Source organism: Sinocyclocheilus rhinocerous, unplaced genomic scaffold (genome assembly GCF_001515625.1).
Source record: "Sinocyclocheilus rhinocerous isolate Xijiao unplaced genomic scaffold, SAMN03320098_v1.1 scaffold2852, whole genome shotgun sequence".
Lineage (NCBI taxonomy): Eukaryota > Metazoa > Chordata > Actinopteri > Cypriniformes > Cyprinidae > Sinocyclocheilus > Sinocyclocheilus rhinocerous.
The window spans coordinates 30888-48513 of NW_015646497.1; the positions used below are offsets into that span (position 1 = coordinate 30888).

General features: G+C 39.5%; 1 protein-coding gene across 3 annotated transcripts in view; it reads left to right on the plus strand.

The window, feature by feature from the left end:
• LOC107707905 (transcription factor 12-like) overlaps positions 1 to 17626 on the plus strand; it is an 87293-nt gene that overhangs the window by 28153 nt on the left and 41514 nt on the right. For all 3 annotated transcript variants that reach the window (XM_016512016.1, XM_016512018.1, XM_016512017.1), the window contains exon 3: positions 12706 to 12767. In XM_016512016.1, the coding sequence (XP_016367502.1) occupies positions 12706 to 12767 (62 nt within the window). The remainder of the gene's footprint in view (positions 1 to 12705; positions 12768 to 17626) is intronic.

Sequence of the window (17626 nt, forward strand, 5' to 3'; positions counted from 1 at the left end):
ACAGTATACTTTCCGAAAATGAATGAATAAATGAATAAAAGGAATTATTACATTTTTCATTTGATTACATTGTAAAAGAGTAACCAAATTGTTAGTTTTAAGATTTAACATTACAATGTTATTCTGCGTACTCCTGACAATAAAGTAATCCACTATAAAACAAAAGCTCAAAAAATGCAATACATATAATTACTATACTAATAATTAAGTAACCCTTAAATGTAACTCTTTAGCGAATCTCAAAATAAATATTTAGTTTTTATACTCTACGTTATACTGTTGACATTTATAAAATAGTGTAGATTTTAATATTAAACATGTAACAATTTAACATTAAACAGCAGTTATTGCCTGTAACCTGAAAATGATTTTTGGCTTCTCTGTATCCAGAATTGTAATGTTTTTACTGTTTAATATGTTTTTTGTATTGATTTGTGAATATTTACGTTACTGCTACTGCAGCTTTTCTCAATATCACAGCCATTGAAGAACATTACAGTGTAGAAAAAGCAGTTCGTAGGTATTCTTAGGCACCGTGTCCAGTGGAAGACGATCTCCCCCACAGTCTTTCACGCATAGGCATGCAGTGTGTTGCGATGTTGGAGCATATGCTCTTCTGAAGGCTGATGGCTAATGGGCTGTGTTGAGTATAATTACGGAACGACCTGTTGAAATGAGAGGGGGCTCATGGGATGGACAGTAGGGCTTCTGGCTCCCACCTGTGTGTAGCCGAGCTCCTGCTGTGCCCCACAGGTGCTGTTCTTACATATACACACACTTACATGCACACACATACACACACCTGGCTCGGGGTCTCAGGTGGTAAGCGTGCAGTCAGTCTGCCTAGAAATAACCCATCCTCCCCCACAACTAATCCAGAGAGAAGAGATGAATCCCATGAATGAGTGGCTGTGTGTAAGACTCTCAGTGCAGCAGCACTCCAGCAGTATCTACACATACACATACGGTGTATACAATCCAAGGGCTGGCGTTATTTGTGAAGGAAAATGAATGCAACCTTCAGATTTAAACCCTCACAATAAAAACACATACAGATGCAGTTAGCTCATGACAGTTGCTATAGTTGCTGCACTTTATTATAAAGATCACTTTCTGCTCCACATCATCCTTATTTGCCCTTTAATAAGGCAAAGAGATATTAATAGAGATAAATATTTTCAGCATTTTCTGTTTTAAAATATCTTTTTGAGTACATTTTCCATACATATTGTATAATATTAATTTAATTAATTGTTTAATGTTTAAATACTTTGTTGTATCTCAGTTGCTGACATTAAAGTACACTACTGTTCAAATGTTTAGGTCCTGGAAAATGTTGTAAAAATGTTTTTGAAAGAAGTCTCACACTTACCTATGCTGAATTTATGTGATAAAAAAATACAGTAAAAACAGCACTATTATAAAATATTTTTTGCAATTTAAAGGGGTCCTATTATGCTTTTTCACTTTTTCACTCCAAAGGGAGATCTTTCGTTTTTAAAAAATCCCTTTTCAATAACTACAAACAAAATCAAGACTTTGTCAAAGAGCATAATAGGACCCCTTTAAAATAACCATTTCTATTTTGACATATTTTAAAATGTAATTTATTTCTGTGATGGCAAAGCTGAATTTTCTCCAGTTCTAAGTCTCACAAGATCTTTCAAAAATCCTTCAAATATGCTGATTTGGTGCTCAAGAAACTTTTCTTCTTATATTAAATGTTGAATACACTTATGCTGCTTAATATTTTTGTGGAAACTGTGATTTTTCGATAAATAGAAATTTCAAATAAACCATTTATTTAAAATAAAAGTTTTTATTGTTACTTTGTTCGATTGAATCCATCCTTGCTGAATAAACATATTAATTCTTAAAAAAAAAAAAATCTTACAGACTCCAAACTTTTGAACAGTAGTGTACCTCTAGATTATAAAATGGATCATTCCAGTCCTGGCTACCGATTGGACAACACAGAGCTCCAACTGTTATACTCTGTCATATAAGCCACCCAGCACCCATATTTGCATAATTTGGTGTGTACAGTGTCCACTCCACCAGCAGTATTAAAAATATCCCTGTGGGTTGGTAGCGTCTAGGCCCCCAACACACTTTCACACATAGAGTGAATTGTGTTCGCACGCTTCCCTCTCTGTGACACGATTTCTCTCTGACAGAAACTTGAGAAGTGTTACTAAACACTTCTCCAGTATGAAAGGAGAAATGTTTTAATGCTGACAACTCTTTCATTGCTTCTGACATATGCCTGTTCTCCGCTATCCGAGTCTCTCAGCAACTCGAATGTGTCTTTAAACAGGATTTTAAAGAGTGTGCTTGCGTGTGAGTTTGAGAGTTTGCCGGCAGCGCCACCCGAGTGGGATCAAAATTCCCCTCCTGCATTCATCCTTCTCCATCCTTCCAGTGAGGCCCCATTGTTTAAGAGTTGCTTGGCATCTGATACCAGCCGGCTGCAGAGCCTTTGATGTGGCTCAGATGATGCGATATCCATCCTGGGACATAAAAGTACGCCCCACCCTCCTGTTTTTCCACCGCATTCTCGATGCACAGCATCGGCTGTGACCACAAGCGACTGTCTCACGCACACGTGAGCCTGCGTGGGTTAGCTCGAGGGGAGTCATCGGCCAGCGTGGCGAGATCGGCGGTGGGTGCGTGAAAGAAAGGGTTATTAGATAGCTCATCACACTCCTCCGCCGAGGGGGAGAGCGAGAGGAGGAGAAAGGAGAGAGAGAGGGATGTGTGATTATGAAGTCATCAGCCTTGAACCGGTGGGGTAGGGGAGAAGCGCGCGTCCTCAGGGGGCCATTGATTGGTGACCATGTGTTTGTGGCCGATAGACTGTGAAATGGTGTGTTGCTGCACGGCTGTGCTGCACCTGCGTCCCACCAAGGTGATTGATTGGTTTGGTCATGTGGAATGTTCCCATCTGGTCTGCAGTAATGCATTTCTCTCTCTATCTCTCGCCGTCTCATATCGGGGAGTAGCGGGCATTGGCTGGAGAGGGTGGTTAAGTTGGGGACCGCAGAGGTCAAAAGAAAACATTTTCCCCCTCTTTTTTCCCCCCAGTAACAACAGAAAATCACATTGCGCAGACCTGGTTGTCCTATTGACTTTCTGAGGTGGGGGTGTTTAGGACAAATCCAGCTGCTGTGTTTGTTGACAAGTCCACACACAGGTCCCTCTTCCCCATCTGGTGAGTCAGGAGATCCTGCAAACCTGTGAGATTCTCAATGAGATTCTCAACGAGAAGGAAAAGAATCACTGCAAGGATGTTAACACATGGATTTCTAGAAGGTCAAACAAAAAAATCTTTTGAGATGCTGTTCTTACATCAGGGTCTTCAACAAGGGGTCTGCAGAGGTACTTGGGGAGGTTGCTACTAATTTAATTATTTTATTTTATTAAAATTTCATTTTATTATTTACATATTTAAAAAAAAAAAAAGCTTTGAGATGCTGATCTTAGGTCAGGGGTCTTTGACAAGGAGTCTGTAGAGGCACTGGGTAGTTATTAATTTTATTTTGTTTTATTAAAATTGTATTTTATTTTTTTAATTTACATATTTTAAAAATGCATCATAAACAAATTATTTTGAAATGCTATTCTTACATTAGGAGTCTTTTAACAAGGCATCTGCAAAGGTTCTGTGGAAGTAAAAATATTTAATTTAATTTTAATTTTTAATTACATTTTTTATTTTTATATTTAAAAAATAAATAATAAAAATATTATTTTGAGATGTTGTTCTTACATCAGGTGTCTTTAACAAGGGTTCTGCAGAAGCACTACAGGGTAGTTATATTTAATTTAATTTATTTTAATGAATTTTTTATGAATATTTCTATATTATTTATTTTTGTCATAGAAGATAATGTTGAGTAAAATGTAAAAATATATACTTGATTTATAATCAGTAATGAATTTTTTTTCAAAGTGTGTATATGAATATTGTTATTGTATGCTAGGCCTATTTTTAGTTTTATACAGCATGTAACGGGGGCCACTGCTCCGACTTTGCACTATCCACCAATGGGTTCCTGGGCCTGAAAAAGGTTAAAGACCCCAGGTTTAACTGTAGGAGACACCAGGACACATCCACCAATGAGAAACGCACATGACTCACCTTAACATGACAATCTCGTTCTCCACTCCCATAATCCTCTTCAATCTTTTTTCCATCTTTCTTCTGATTCGTCCTTAATCCTGTCCTCTCTCCCTCCTTTTAATTGATCCATTCATTCCATCTAATGACTAATTACATATCAGAGTGCATCAGCAGAGGCATTCATCATCGTAGGACATAATAATCAATGACATTTCAACAAAGAAAAAAATAAATATGCAAATAAGAGCTCATTAACATTTGCGCTAGCTGTTTGAATAATGCCACTGCTGACAAGACTGTAATTAACAGAAATTGATGCTGAGCTCAGGGGTAGCGTGTGTTTGAGATTGTGCCCCTCTGTGCGTTTCGCTGGCAAAGAACAGACTCCTCCACCCCCTTCCTACCTGCTCGGTGGGATCGTGCGAAGGAGGGCCTGGAGAGGGCGGGAGGGGACCCTTGGATTCGGGCCCCGTCCTTGCCGACTGTCAAACATCAAAAGCCTAGATAACAACGGAGATACACAAACGAGGAATCAAAGGATTCATTGTAAAAGCCACAGAGCCAGTGAGCGAGTGGGTGTGTGGCTTTATTTGGCATTGTTATGTCTGTGAGTGTTTGTGTGTGTTTGCAGGTGTTCGTGCGTGGGCAACGATCATTCAGGACTCTGTACTGATAGCTCAAGGTTCTTGCCGACACAAGGTTCTTACCGACCCTCCCTACCTCCTTTTGCTGACCTCCAAGTTTAGCTCCAGACCCCCGCTCCGCTTTCCTGCCTGCTTTCCTGTTTTTGTCAGGAATTTTAAGAGAAAATGCAGCAAACACAATAAAGCTAAGCTGTTTATGTCAGTATTTGGACAGCCTAATATGCTGATTATAACAAGTTGAAGGAATTTCCTTTATTGCGCGTGTTAGCCTCGCCATATGGCTCAACACGGAACATTAACTTGACAGGGATAATGAATTACACCGGGGTTCCAGAACTCCAGAACATGAAATTCAGACGAGGGAACGCGGATGGACTTCTGGGGCACGAAGGGCATGAGAGGTTCATTTGCATTTGGCGTTACCCGCTACAAGGGATCGAGCTCCTTGTCGTGTGTATATATACGCATCTCGGTTTGTTTATAAACCGAGACTGCGTGGAGAAAAAAATACCAGCGAGGCCCTCGGAATTTACTAGAACGAGAGGAAGAGAGAGTGGGGAGGGGTAGAGAGAGAGAGAGAGGCTGTGGAGTGTGGCTACTAATTGGCTGTTTTTGTGGCTGCGCTTTTCAATTGATCCCTTGAGATGCTTAGATCTCTACCTATCTGAGTATCAAAACAAGAGCTCTGGCCTCGCCATATGGCTCAACACGGAACATTAACTTGACAGGGATAATGAATTACACCGGGGTTCCAGAACTCCAGAACATGAAATTCAGACGAGGGAATGCGGATGGACTTCTGGGGCACGAAGGGCATGAGAGGTTCATTTGCATTTGGCGTTACCCGCTACAAGGGATCGAGCTCCTTGTCGTGTGTATATATACGCATCTCGGTTTGTTTATAAACCGAGACTGCGTGGAGAAAAAAATACCAGCGAGGCCCTCGGAATTTACTAGAACGAGAGGAAGAGAGAGTGGGGAGGGGTAGAGAGAGAGAGAGAGGCTGTGGAGTGTGGCTACTAATTGGCTGTTTTTGTGGCTGCGCTTTTCAATTGATCCCTTGAGATGCTTAGATCTCTACCTATCTGAGTATCAAAACAAGAGCTCTGGTCTTGCCTGGCAGAGCTGTGATCAATAGGGAGCCACCCCGGGAGCCTCTATACACGGTCACATTTTAATTGTTCCATGCTTCTGAATGTAATCTCAATATTTAATATCGTCGGCCTATTTATACATCCCTTATTAACCCCCTCGACAGGACTCAATGTGCCCCTCGTTTGTGTTGGCACTTGTGAAAGTGCATCAATGGTATTTACGTACTCCACTGGCTGTTAAAGAAATCTCTGGGCTGCTGTATTCAAAGTGAGATGATGTGGTGTTAAAACATACTGATTTGCAGAGTTCTGTCAACAGCTGCAAAACTGTAAATTAATATTTGATAATTCAGATCTTTTGGTTGGTGGGCTAATAAATAGAAAAATAGTCATGCACTTTCATGCTTTTGTTATAAAGTGAAGGGTTGTTTCTTTAGTTGTGATTTTTTTGCACAGACTTGTGTTATCACTGTGCATTTTATGCAGATGTATTGTAAAGGTTTTAAAGTTTAAAGGGGACATCAGATGCCCATTTTCCACAAGTTGTTATAATTCTTTAGGGTCTTCATGTTATGTCTACAGTATACTTTGGTAAAAATTCCTCAATGGTCATGTAAAACAACATGCTTTTTACCTTGTCAAAAACAGCTCTGTTCACAGTGAGCCATTTCAGTGCATGTCTCTTTAAATGATAATGAGCTACTGCTCCCCCCACCCCTCTCTTTAGATTTTTGTGTATTTGGTGGCGCGTTACCATCAAAAACAAAACTAATCCATTGCGTCCTCAGTGGCTCTCATGTCAGGAGAAAATGAAGACTTTTTATTCACTTTTACATCCAACTACAGAACACCTGCATTCAGTGCAATGCTTATAAGAAGCCTGCTTATGAGCGTGGAGAAAATGGCGAACAGGCTGAAGGCGGAGATATGCTAATACGGGACAGTCCGTCAGCAGTCATGGGTGGGGCCTGAGCAGTATGACATCATACTGCTCAGAAAATCAAAAAGGTTTGATATGATAATTATGACGAAAATTATATAGTGAAAATCTGGTGTTTTGCCAGGCAACAGCACTATTTTTGTTACCTTTGGAGGTATGAAATTTAGAGCTGTCAAATAGATTCATCGCAATTAATCGCATCCAAAATAAAAGTATGTGTTTACATAATATGTTTGTACTGTGTATATTTATATGTGTGTGTGTGTATATATATATATATATATATATATTCATATTTATATATGATTAATATCATATATAAATGTATATTACATATATTTCTTAAATATATACATGCATGTGTGTGTATTATTTATACATATAAATATACACAGTACACACATATTTAAACACAACTTTTATTTGGGATGTGATTCATCATGATTAATTGATTTGATTGCCCTATAATATATTTTAGTTTTTCCTTTTTTTATTTTTTATTTTTATTTTTATTTCGCAAAATGATTTCATATAGGTTTCATTATCGATATATGGCTATGGCCGCTGAAATCACCAAATATCATTCGCGCTGTCGTCACACTACTATATTTGCATTATGTTGTGGTCTGCAGCATGTACTCTGCCTACAGGTGTGTGTGCATGAGCACATGTGATGTCAGGCGCACACCACACGGACACGCATGTCAACACCTGGACGTCTCCTTGTTGCTTCTCACAGTTCCTCGTGGGGAAATTGATGAATTCATTTAAGCTTCCATCCATCACTCCTCCTGTACAACCCCTGTTTTCCCCTGAGAGACGGTGAAAAACACCGTTGCTGACAAGCATTGCCGGGGCGATGCCGCAGAAGACTATTGCTTTATTTTCTCTCTTTCTACTCAGCTCAAATCAAGGAGGGCTGATATGAAGACTGTTTTAAGAGCTCTGTTGCGATAACACAGGCCTGTGGTGAGAGATAGCCAACAGAAGACATGCCTATAACTAAAGAAGATTTTTTTTTTTTTTTGCAGTGTATATTGTTTCCTTGGTTTTGATGATCTCAAAAGGTCTTAGTATTAGTTTGAACAGGTTGGAGTGTTAGTTTAAACCTCCTTTCTTTTGACAGATTGTGAGCCTGTAATCTTTAAATGTTCATGGGCGTCAGAATCATAAACAGGGAGAGTATTTCAGGGAAAACGCACATGTACAATCCTCTAGTTAAGTGCCTTGTTTAATGACATATCGGTGACAGGACTAGTCTGTGCCTAGTGTCTTGATTGGCCTACACGAGCTGCAACTGTTAAGCCAGCTGTTCACTTACCAACTCAAAACATCTCGACAACAGTAGAGCATTTCATAGCTACTGACTGTTGTTGCTGAAATCTTGCCACTCTTCACTGGCAGAGTCTGTTACACTCACTGTTTAAAAATGGTAGAGGTGTGATCAGTGAAACAAGTGCCTCTGACATTTCTCACTGCTTCATTAGATGCAGTGCTGCATTTTGAAACCCAAATCAATGTGAAACTCTCTTAAAGGGATAGCTCACCCAAAAATAAACATTTTGTCATTTAGTCACTCTCATGCCATTCCAAACCTTCATGAATTTCTTCTGTGGAACACAAATGATATTTTGAATATGTTTAATCCTTGTGTAAATCCAATGTTGTTTGGACCCAAACGTTCTTCAAAATATATTATTTTGTGTTCCTCAAAAGAACAGTCAATACAGGTTTGGAATGACATGAGAGTGAATACATTGACAGAATTTTCAATTTTGGGTGAATTAGTATAAAAACATTTTGCCAAGTGCTTTGCATTTGCTGATGAAGAGAATATGAAGAGGTTGTGTTGATTGTAGTAAAGAACCAGAATAAAATGATGTTATGGCTGATAACTGATAAATAACTGATAAAAAACAAGGAAGCGTTTAAAATATTGCATGTAAATTTAAGCATCACAACATCAAAATGCACAATAGGAAAAATGGATATTCATTTTAAGATTTGCTGAAGGTTATATTTAACAGTGTTATTAAATTATTAGTGTTTTTAAAGATGCGTTAAATGACAGCAAAGTAAATGTAAAAACGGGAAATGAGGATGCACAATTAAATATCTACCTTATTTTGCAATGCAAAAGTAAGCTGTTTTCTGTGAATGTGCATGACGTCCGATTCATTAGCTGCTATAGAGCTGCAACAAGCAGTAAAAGGTAAAACTATTTGCACTACAAACCAATGTTTTTATGATGACAATAATAAATGAAAATAATGATTAAAACAATTTCATTTTGCAATATCAAGCAGCATAACAAACTGTTTTTGTACAGCTAAAATAACTAGAGGCGAATGACACCGGAAGCCTCGCACATTCAAGTTACAAAAGATCGCACCCACACTTACGTTAAAAATAAGATGCATATATCCAGTAACTCAATAAATTAAAAATATCTCGCATATAGGCCGATAACCAATATAGTACCGATATAGAGCCACCAAGAAATTCCAATGTATTTGTTGTTCCCAGAGGCCATGTGGAGAGTTGCAGGAGCTGTTATGTTGGTGGGGCCGTTAACGCTCCCCTGCTGACTGGCAAGGTCACATGCTCCAACTCTCCTAGTTTTCCAAACGTCTATGTAAATGAGCGGACTGCTAGCTGCAGCAGCACTGATCCTTATTATCCCAGCTACATCCCCAGACATTCACCATCTCTATATGACTAGTCTTCAATCTTCAGTGATCCCATGGTTTCCCTGGCATAGGCTTTTCTCATCAAACTTCTTAACCTCATCAGTTTCCTTCTGTTGCGGCCATTCTCTGTAAACATCCTCTGCTCTTCCAGGCTCCCCAGTCACCTGTTTGATAGATTGTGTGACTAGAACGCTCATTAGCTGTGAGTCAGCAGGGGCATTGATAACCTATAGCACGGTGGCTAACCTCCGCGCTTCCCTGTGCGCTGGTGGTGCCGCCATCCCTAGCGTCAGCCCTTCCCCTAAAGCCCGGCGAGGCCGGAACATTCATCATCCTCAGTCAGATCCCGCTTCTATAATGTATGATGTGTCGCGGTGCAGGAGTAGGCGAGCAGAGAGGGGAGGCCAGGAGAAGCAGTGAGGCGGGTATTGATCAGGCCAACCCCCCTTCGTCCGTCTGTCATCGCTCCAGCTAAGAGGAGGAGGGCGTGATGAGATAAAAGGAGGAGAGAGGGGCTTAGACGTGGCTAATCAACAGCCTCAACGCCCACTTCTTGAAGTTCATTTCTGGAGAGTTTCCCCCTAGTGACCCCTTCTCACACATGTACTCACTGTCTGTCACTTCCTCTCACCTGCTGTCTCGCATATTCTCTGAACTCTCTCTCTCTCTCTGTGTCTCCGAGAGTGTCTTGGCCGAGAGAGTAGAGGAGAGGAAGGGGTGTGGAGGGTGGGGGCAGTGGCCTCACAGCTGCGCTAGCTGGCACTGCTTCCTCAAACATCAGCGCCACAGCCAGCAGCCTGCTTGGCACAAACACTCGCCAGTAACACTTAAACAAATTGCTATAGCAGTGGAAGAGCTGTCTTACATTGTTGATTTTTAACATTCCGAGAGACTTTTTCTCCCCCCCTCGCTTTGCCTTTCTTCGCCTTTGGATGCTTTCAGCTTTTGGAACGTTCGGTGTTTTGAACGCACGCCCAATAATTTTCCACCGCTCGCTCTCGTTCTCTCACTTTCTCTCTGAATATCAGGCCCCCATGGGTCTCCTCTTCCTCCACAGCTCTCAGAGTCATTCTTAATTTTTCTGTTCCCCTCATCCGGTTCCTTTTTTCACACTTTTCTTTATCTGCTCCTCCTACATGTCTTTTTCTTAAAAATAAAAAAAGCATTTCCCCCCCACATATTTCTTTATTACCGATTTATTTTTAATTCATTATTTTATAATGAACTATATATAGTGATTTAAAAAGAAAAATAAATGAGTTAAAATTAGTTACAAATAATAATAATACTGAAATATAATTTATTTGGTATGTAAAATTTATATTTATAATTTTTTAATGTAGCACAATAACTATGATAGATAAACTTTTTTTATTGTTTTTCTTATTTCCTTTATAGTGATATATATGTGATTAACTGAAAGGTGCTATAAAATTAAACAAAATTAAAGTGCTTTGATATCTGTCATGATTTAAAATACGTTATTTTTAATCCATTATTTTATTTGTTGTACATATATAAAAATATTATTTGTTTGTGTTATATATATTATATATATGTGTGTGTGTGTGTACACACACACACACACACACACACATATATATAATATGCTATTTAAATATACTAATATACTTGTCATTTATGCTCCCGAGATGATTTTTTAAAATAATTTTTCTCACTAATTAAACAAGTTCTCATTTTAGCTATATATGTGGGTGATTAAAAAAATTATGTCATTGGAACAATTAAAACTCATTAACGTGCGTGTCATAATTTATGACTCTGACAGTATGTGGGTGTATGTGTGCAGTCAGGTGAATAGGTTCATCTTTGTTCGGGTCTGTCACTGCTGTTAGCGCAGGTCAGCCGTTCACTCTGGCATGCTAGACAGTTAAACGCATGTTTACCGTTCAGATCCTCTGGGACTCCTCCTTAGTGGCTGAGGTTACGGCGCTGATCGCATTAAGGTCCCTCGACATGTTACAGCGCATGGCTGGGTTACGCTGCACGAGAGCATGCCAAATCATGCGTGCAACTGCTCGCTGCATCCGAGAGACCCAGACCGAGGGAGGATGTTTTTCATGAGTAGCGCTTCCAGCTCTGCCAGGATCTAAAACAACAACGCGGTCTTATAAATTATTCAGTGTGGACAGAGAGTGTGTGACAAAACACATGCTGTAAATGAATATTTCAATGCTGGACACGAGTGCATCTGTAGAGGAAAGACTGCCCGTGTGCGCCAACAAACTCAGAAACCTAAACCTAGCCGAATAGCAGCCCAGGAAGTCAGGATGAGGGAAAAAAGCCTCCTAACCTTTAAAGTCGCAGAAAGACAGATGTTTTATTCTTTTGTGGTGACTAAGGGGGAGGGAGCGCAGTAGTTTACCCACAACTATACTCCCTCTTCCTTTGCAGGAGCGCAACTCTCAAATGTTATATCATGTTGATTGAGATGAGTTTACACCACAGGGGAAGCAGCGTTTTCCGTTAAACCACTGTACCTGATTACGGCTGCGTCTCAGAAACTCGCACGCTTGCAGACACGTGGCCTCGTGCACCTGAGCGCAGCAGAACCGAACCTGAACACAGAAGGTGTAACGCAAATATTTTCAGCATCCGAATTTAAGTAACAAAAATATTTACCTGTTCCCTGGAGTAAACAGAATTTAGCTTCACTGCTGTGTTTGTTCAAATGTTTGAAAGTCTGACAAGTATAATATATGATGTTTTTAGAGTTGTTTATCATTTTCCTTTAGGAGTCTCCTTTTTTTTTTTTCTCGCAGAGAGCTTGAAACTGCTGAGTTTGGATATTGTGAAGTGCATGATTCATACGGCTGTGCACTGTGCACTTTTTATTTGCCCCTTGCAAGCTCACGGGCTGTTTCTGCGACAGGAAAAGGATGGAGATGGATTAATATCGTCGACCGAGACCCGTCTGACCCTGTTGTTTACTGTCAGACGTGCCCTGTCTGATGGACAGCTAGAAAAAATACACACAGAAATAAATCACACATTACTGATGTAATATGAAATATAAATCAGTTCCTTCTGACCTTCAGCAGCCTTCATCTGCCAGAACTCACATGGAATGTGTGAGTTTTGGCAGTTATTGTTTGTCTTCCTTGAAATCTCCCTGTTTTTCCACATGATTAATGTTTATATGATTAATGTGTATGGTGCTGTTCTGATTGTTTGTCTCTTTGTTTATCTATAGGCAAGTCTGAGAGGCCTCAGTTCTCTGGTTATGGAAGAGAGCCAGGCGTATCTGGATGCCAGGTAACAACTACAACTTCCCTTATATTATTATGTTTTTACATAGTTTTTGCTTTTGTGTGAATCTCACTTAGCCCTTGATTCATCACAACTACCAGAGTGCTGAAAGTGAACGTGCCAAATCCTCCAACACATGGCTAAATGGCTCAATTCTGTATTTAAGTCCCATCTTAAATTTTGAAAAGTGGAAATTAATAAAATCATAAACAGTCTTGGGAATTACTGTAGTGAATATACTATTTTTTTTTAGTTAAGCTGAGCTCTAAACTACAGTATTTGGGATGGGGGAAGATTTTTTTAATGTTTTTGAAATAATCTCTTATGCTCACTACGTAAACGGCAATGTTGTTAAATATTATTACATTCTAAAATAACTGTTTTCTATTTTAATATATTGTAAAATATAATTTATTCCTTTTCCTACTCTGGTCTTCAGTGTCACATGATCCTTCAGAAAATCATTCTAAAGAGAACAGGTTTTATTTTAAATGAAAATCTTTCGTAATATTATATTTTTTTTACTGTTACATTTGATGAGATTAATCTGTCCTTGCAAACATAAAAAAAAAAAAAAACTTAATGGTCCCAAACTTTTGAATGTATTGTATACCAATGTGTATACTTTTTATGATTGAATAAATGTTGTATAAATGAACATTAATGTATTTTTTGTGATACCTACTGTAATTCATTAACTAGTTGTAACCAAAAATATAAAGTGGTGCCTAAAATCATTTGATAATCACAACTGAGAAAAGTCATCAAAAAGTCTGGGAAATTGCTCAAAAGCAGAGGGAACTGTGTTTATAGTTTCTGCTCAGTTTTTCACATCAGATGATGCTGAAAGAGTGTTTTGTGATGTCTGAATGCTTTTAATATGTTTTAATAATGTGTGATTTAGAGGGAGTGTTTATGTGTAGGGAGCAGGCCTTGGGCACACAGAAACATGAATTTCAGCACTTTCATTAAAGCTAGGTCACAGAGCCCGGCCCTGCTCCCCTCCCTCAGCCACACAGATGTTCCAAACAAAGACAAGATTGTGTGAGCACACCACCCCGCTCTCGCTCTCTCGCTCTCTCGCTCTCCTGCCTGCTCATTCTCTCTGACACGGTTGACATCAGTCAGTCAGAGAGTATACTTGGAAACCCCCCACCCTTTTCTCCCTCCACATTTTTTTTTAATCGCCTGTTGCTTGCACTTTTGCTCTGCTTACATTTTGTTCGCCCCCTCTCCAACCTTGTGGTAATGAGTACTGGGAAACCAAGAAATAAACTCTTTTCCATCCTAGTTCATTAATATTGCATTGCATATTAGTTCTATACCTTATGGTTATTAGCAGAAGGATTAGCTTTAAGATTAAATTTAATGCCACGGCTAAGAGACAATATTAGAGGAAGGCTACCTCTCCAGCTTAAGTGTGAGGTCAGCGCAGCCCTCGACCCTGACGACCCTTTAATAACCTCGCCCTCCAAGCCCAGCACCCATCTCAGGAGAGGAGAAACACGCAAGCGCACCTTTAAAAGCGCCGTGCGGTTTGCGAGCAGTGAATGGCGCTAGTCAGAACGAATGAAAACACGGCTGGCTCTCCGGCGCGTTCGCTCATTCATAAAAGAGCTTTCTGGAAGGGAATGCCAGTCCAGACATTTTGTGTGGGAACTGGGGAATTTATGCTGGCCTGCAGCTGCACAGATCAGAGCCTGGCAGAGACTCAGTTTGTCTAGTCGCTGAAGAAAAACAGGAAGAGCGAAAAAGCCGTTAGGTTCCTGGGAGAATGTGGGAAGAATGCTGGCTGCAGGGTGGCTGCATTAATATTCTGAACCCCGCGTGTTAATACGGCCACCGCGTCTGCCGCGCGCATATAAACAGATGACTATCAGGTGCAGAGATTATCGGAGAAGCAGTGTTTTTAATACGCGAATCGGGCGCCTAATAACCCAGTCTGCTTCGAAAATTGAGCAATGCACATTGTGGAACCTAATAAAAGGCCCTATTTGTTCAGCGAGTGCCAAGAATGGAAATATCTGCACTAGTAATCTATCAAGTGTTTGGCAGTGATGGGAAGCGGTTACAGGATTTTCACAAAGCCAAAACAGCCCGTCTTTTTATGAGGTTTGTCATCATTTGCAGGCTAAACTTCTCCCTCAGCAAGGTATTATTGCATCATTTGAACCTGATGTGGAACTGTACACCTTTTATTGAGTTAAATATTCAGACTGTCTCAGCCAGCTGTGGCCCCTGTATCTCTGCCTGCCAAGCATCTCATTGGCTGCTTTCTTTTACTAGCAAGTAATTCAGCAACAAAAACAGTGGATTTCACATAGGCTTGGGAAATGAGAACCGCTTCTTATTTTGAACCATTAACGATTCTCGCAAGTGCATTCTTTGTCTGATGTGGACCGAACAACATACAACAATACTCTGTGTTTCCTACGTGAAACATATTTCACAGACTGTGTAGTCAGATTCCCGAACGGTTATGAACCAGGTTTTTTAAGTGAATAAAAATCGTACAATGCCGCCAACATAGTCCAACTCCTAAACTAATGACTTTTACAAATCAGTTCTTCATAGTAAATCAGAAATAAACAGCGCAAACAGTTTTGCTTGATTCCCAAACAAATGACCCTGGTTACAGTGTAAACAATGTAGTTAAATTCCGTAAGTAATGACCTTTATAAGGCCATTTTTGTGTGAATCAAAACCATTCATTACTACCATTCAGTACTATAGTCAGATACCTGAACAAAATAACACTCAAATAGTTAACTCAAAAATGAAAATATACTTGACTTCATGTTATTCCAAACCTTCATTCGTCTGCATAACACAAAATGAAAAATGTTTCAGTGTTGTGTTTTTGTCCGTACAATTAAAATCAATGGTCACCTAAACTGTACCATTATTCTTCAAAATATCTTCGTTTGTGTTCCACAATCATAGAATTTTCATTTTTGGGTGAATTATCCATTTAAGAGGCAATTGAATCAGAATCAGAATCTCACAGTTGCAGTGTAGTTTGATTCCTAAACAAATGACTCTTGAATCTTTTTTTTTTTTTAATACCGTACAATATGACCAATGCAGTTCGATTCCTGAACTAATGACTCTAATAAACTGTTTTTAGTGAATAAAAGCCATTCAATGCTACCAGTAAAGTCAGATCAAATGATTCTTATGAGCCTCTTTAGTGAATCAAAACCGAAATGCTTGACCAGTATAGCCATACATATGTATCTTTCTGCAGGAAAGAGAAGCTTTATTTGACAGTTACATTTTTTTTACATTATACATCCTAAAATGATACAGTTTATTCATTTGTTGCTCGCTGTTGCTTTGCAATATCTTTGACAACATCTCACTAAAGGCTACCCTTCCGTTGCAATCTTTAACCTTGTTGCATGAAATGCCATGATCCAAACATGAGAAATGTGAAAATACAGAAGCGATAAGAGGCAAGCGGTAGAGAGCTGCATTCAGCGGCGCGGTAGCTGTAGGTAAGCTTTGCTCCCGTCCCCTGTGTGGAGGATTATTCTGATTGTTGCGGCAGGATGCGGTTGACAGATGACTGCTATTATCTCCACCAATCTGCCTGACATTTCACTCAGGAAGATGATTGTTCAGATGTGAGCGGGCTCAGAAGCCCCTGTGATTCTGTCAAGTGTTCTTATAATGAACACTACTTCTCAGTATCCACAAGATTGACTGGACTGTCATGTAAGCTGAGTACTTGTTTTAAAGGCTAAACCACTGAGGGCAGTCATTTTCCTCTCACCTGCTAACACACGGCCATGTTCACACATAAACATTCATACCCTGGAGAGAACTGAACAGGGCTTTTGTCAGTATATCGCCGTTGTGATCGCTTATACTCAGTATTAGGGATTTGAACACAGTCCAAACCCCCCAAGTATTAAACGTCGCTGTGTAACTCATCCTGAAATGTTTGTGCAGAAGATGTGAATGATACCTCAAATCATGTGGCTTGTTGGCGAGAGGTGTATTATTACTTTTCTAAGAAATCAGACTTACGATTTTCACCTGGAAGATTAAAAAAATATTTCATATACCCACGTCCTATCTAGAAACCTGAATATGACTAGAGGTTGGGCTCTTTTTTTTTTTTTTTTTACTTAGCAACAGCCTGGCATCGTACAAGTTTTTCTTCAGGAAATGTAAATTTCTTATTAATTCTATATTTAATTTAACAAAGATCTCACTAATCCCCTTTTGTTTCATGGAACCACCAGTTCTCTGAATGTAATCTTTAAATAGGATTCGACTAATTTCACATCACTATCTATAATAAACCTCAGCAAATCTCCCTGAAATCACTCTCTCCCGAATGTTAAATTAGTATTCTATCGGTCTTTCATCTGACCCCGGCGCTTTCCTGTCTTGCTTTTGCATCGCGGCTAAAAGTAAGAAGATAATATTGCTGTGAGGATTTCATATCATTGAACAAAGGCAACACTAGTCAGTCTGCTTTGCCATGTCAATGTCAATGATGCCACCTCCCTGACAGCCTGTCACTTTCCCCCCCTCATTCCTCCTGCAGTAAAGGAGAAGCCAACCTGATTTTCACACGATCTGATGGCCCTTGTTTTAATCGGCTGAATTCAAGGAGGAGTAGCTATTTTTAAGTGCTTTCTTCTGTAAGCCTCGACAAGCGCTTTGATTATGACTTCTATTTGACTTTGATATTGAATTTATTTTCCTGTATACCAGGGATAAGCGATATGGCCAAAAATATTATTCCAATATTTTTTTCTATCATACAATATCAATATTTATCATGATATTAATTTACCATTAATGGGGAAGGAAGAGCTTTTCACATGTTTGTCAGACCTTGACAATGAATA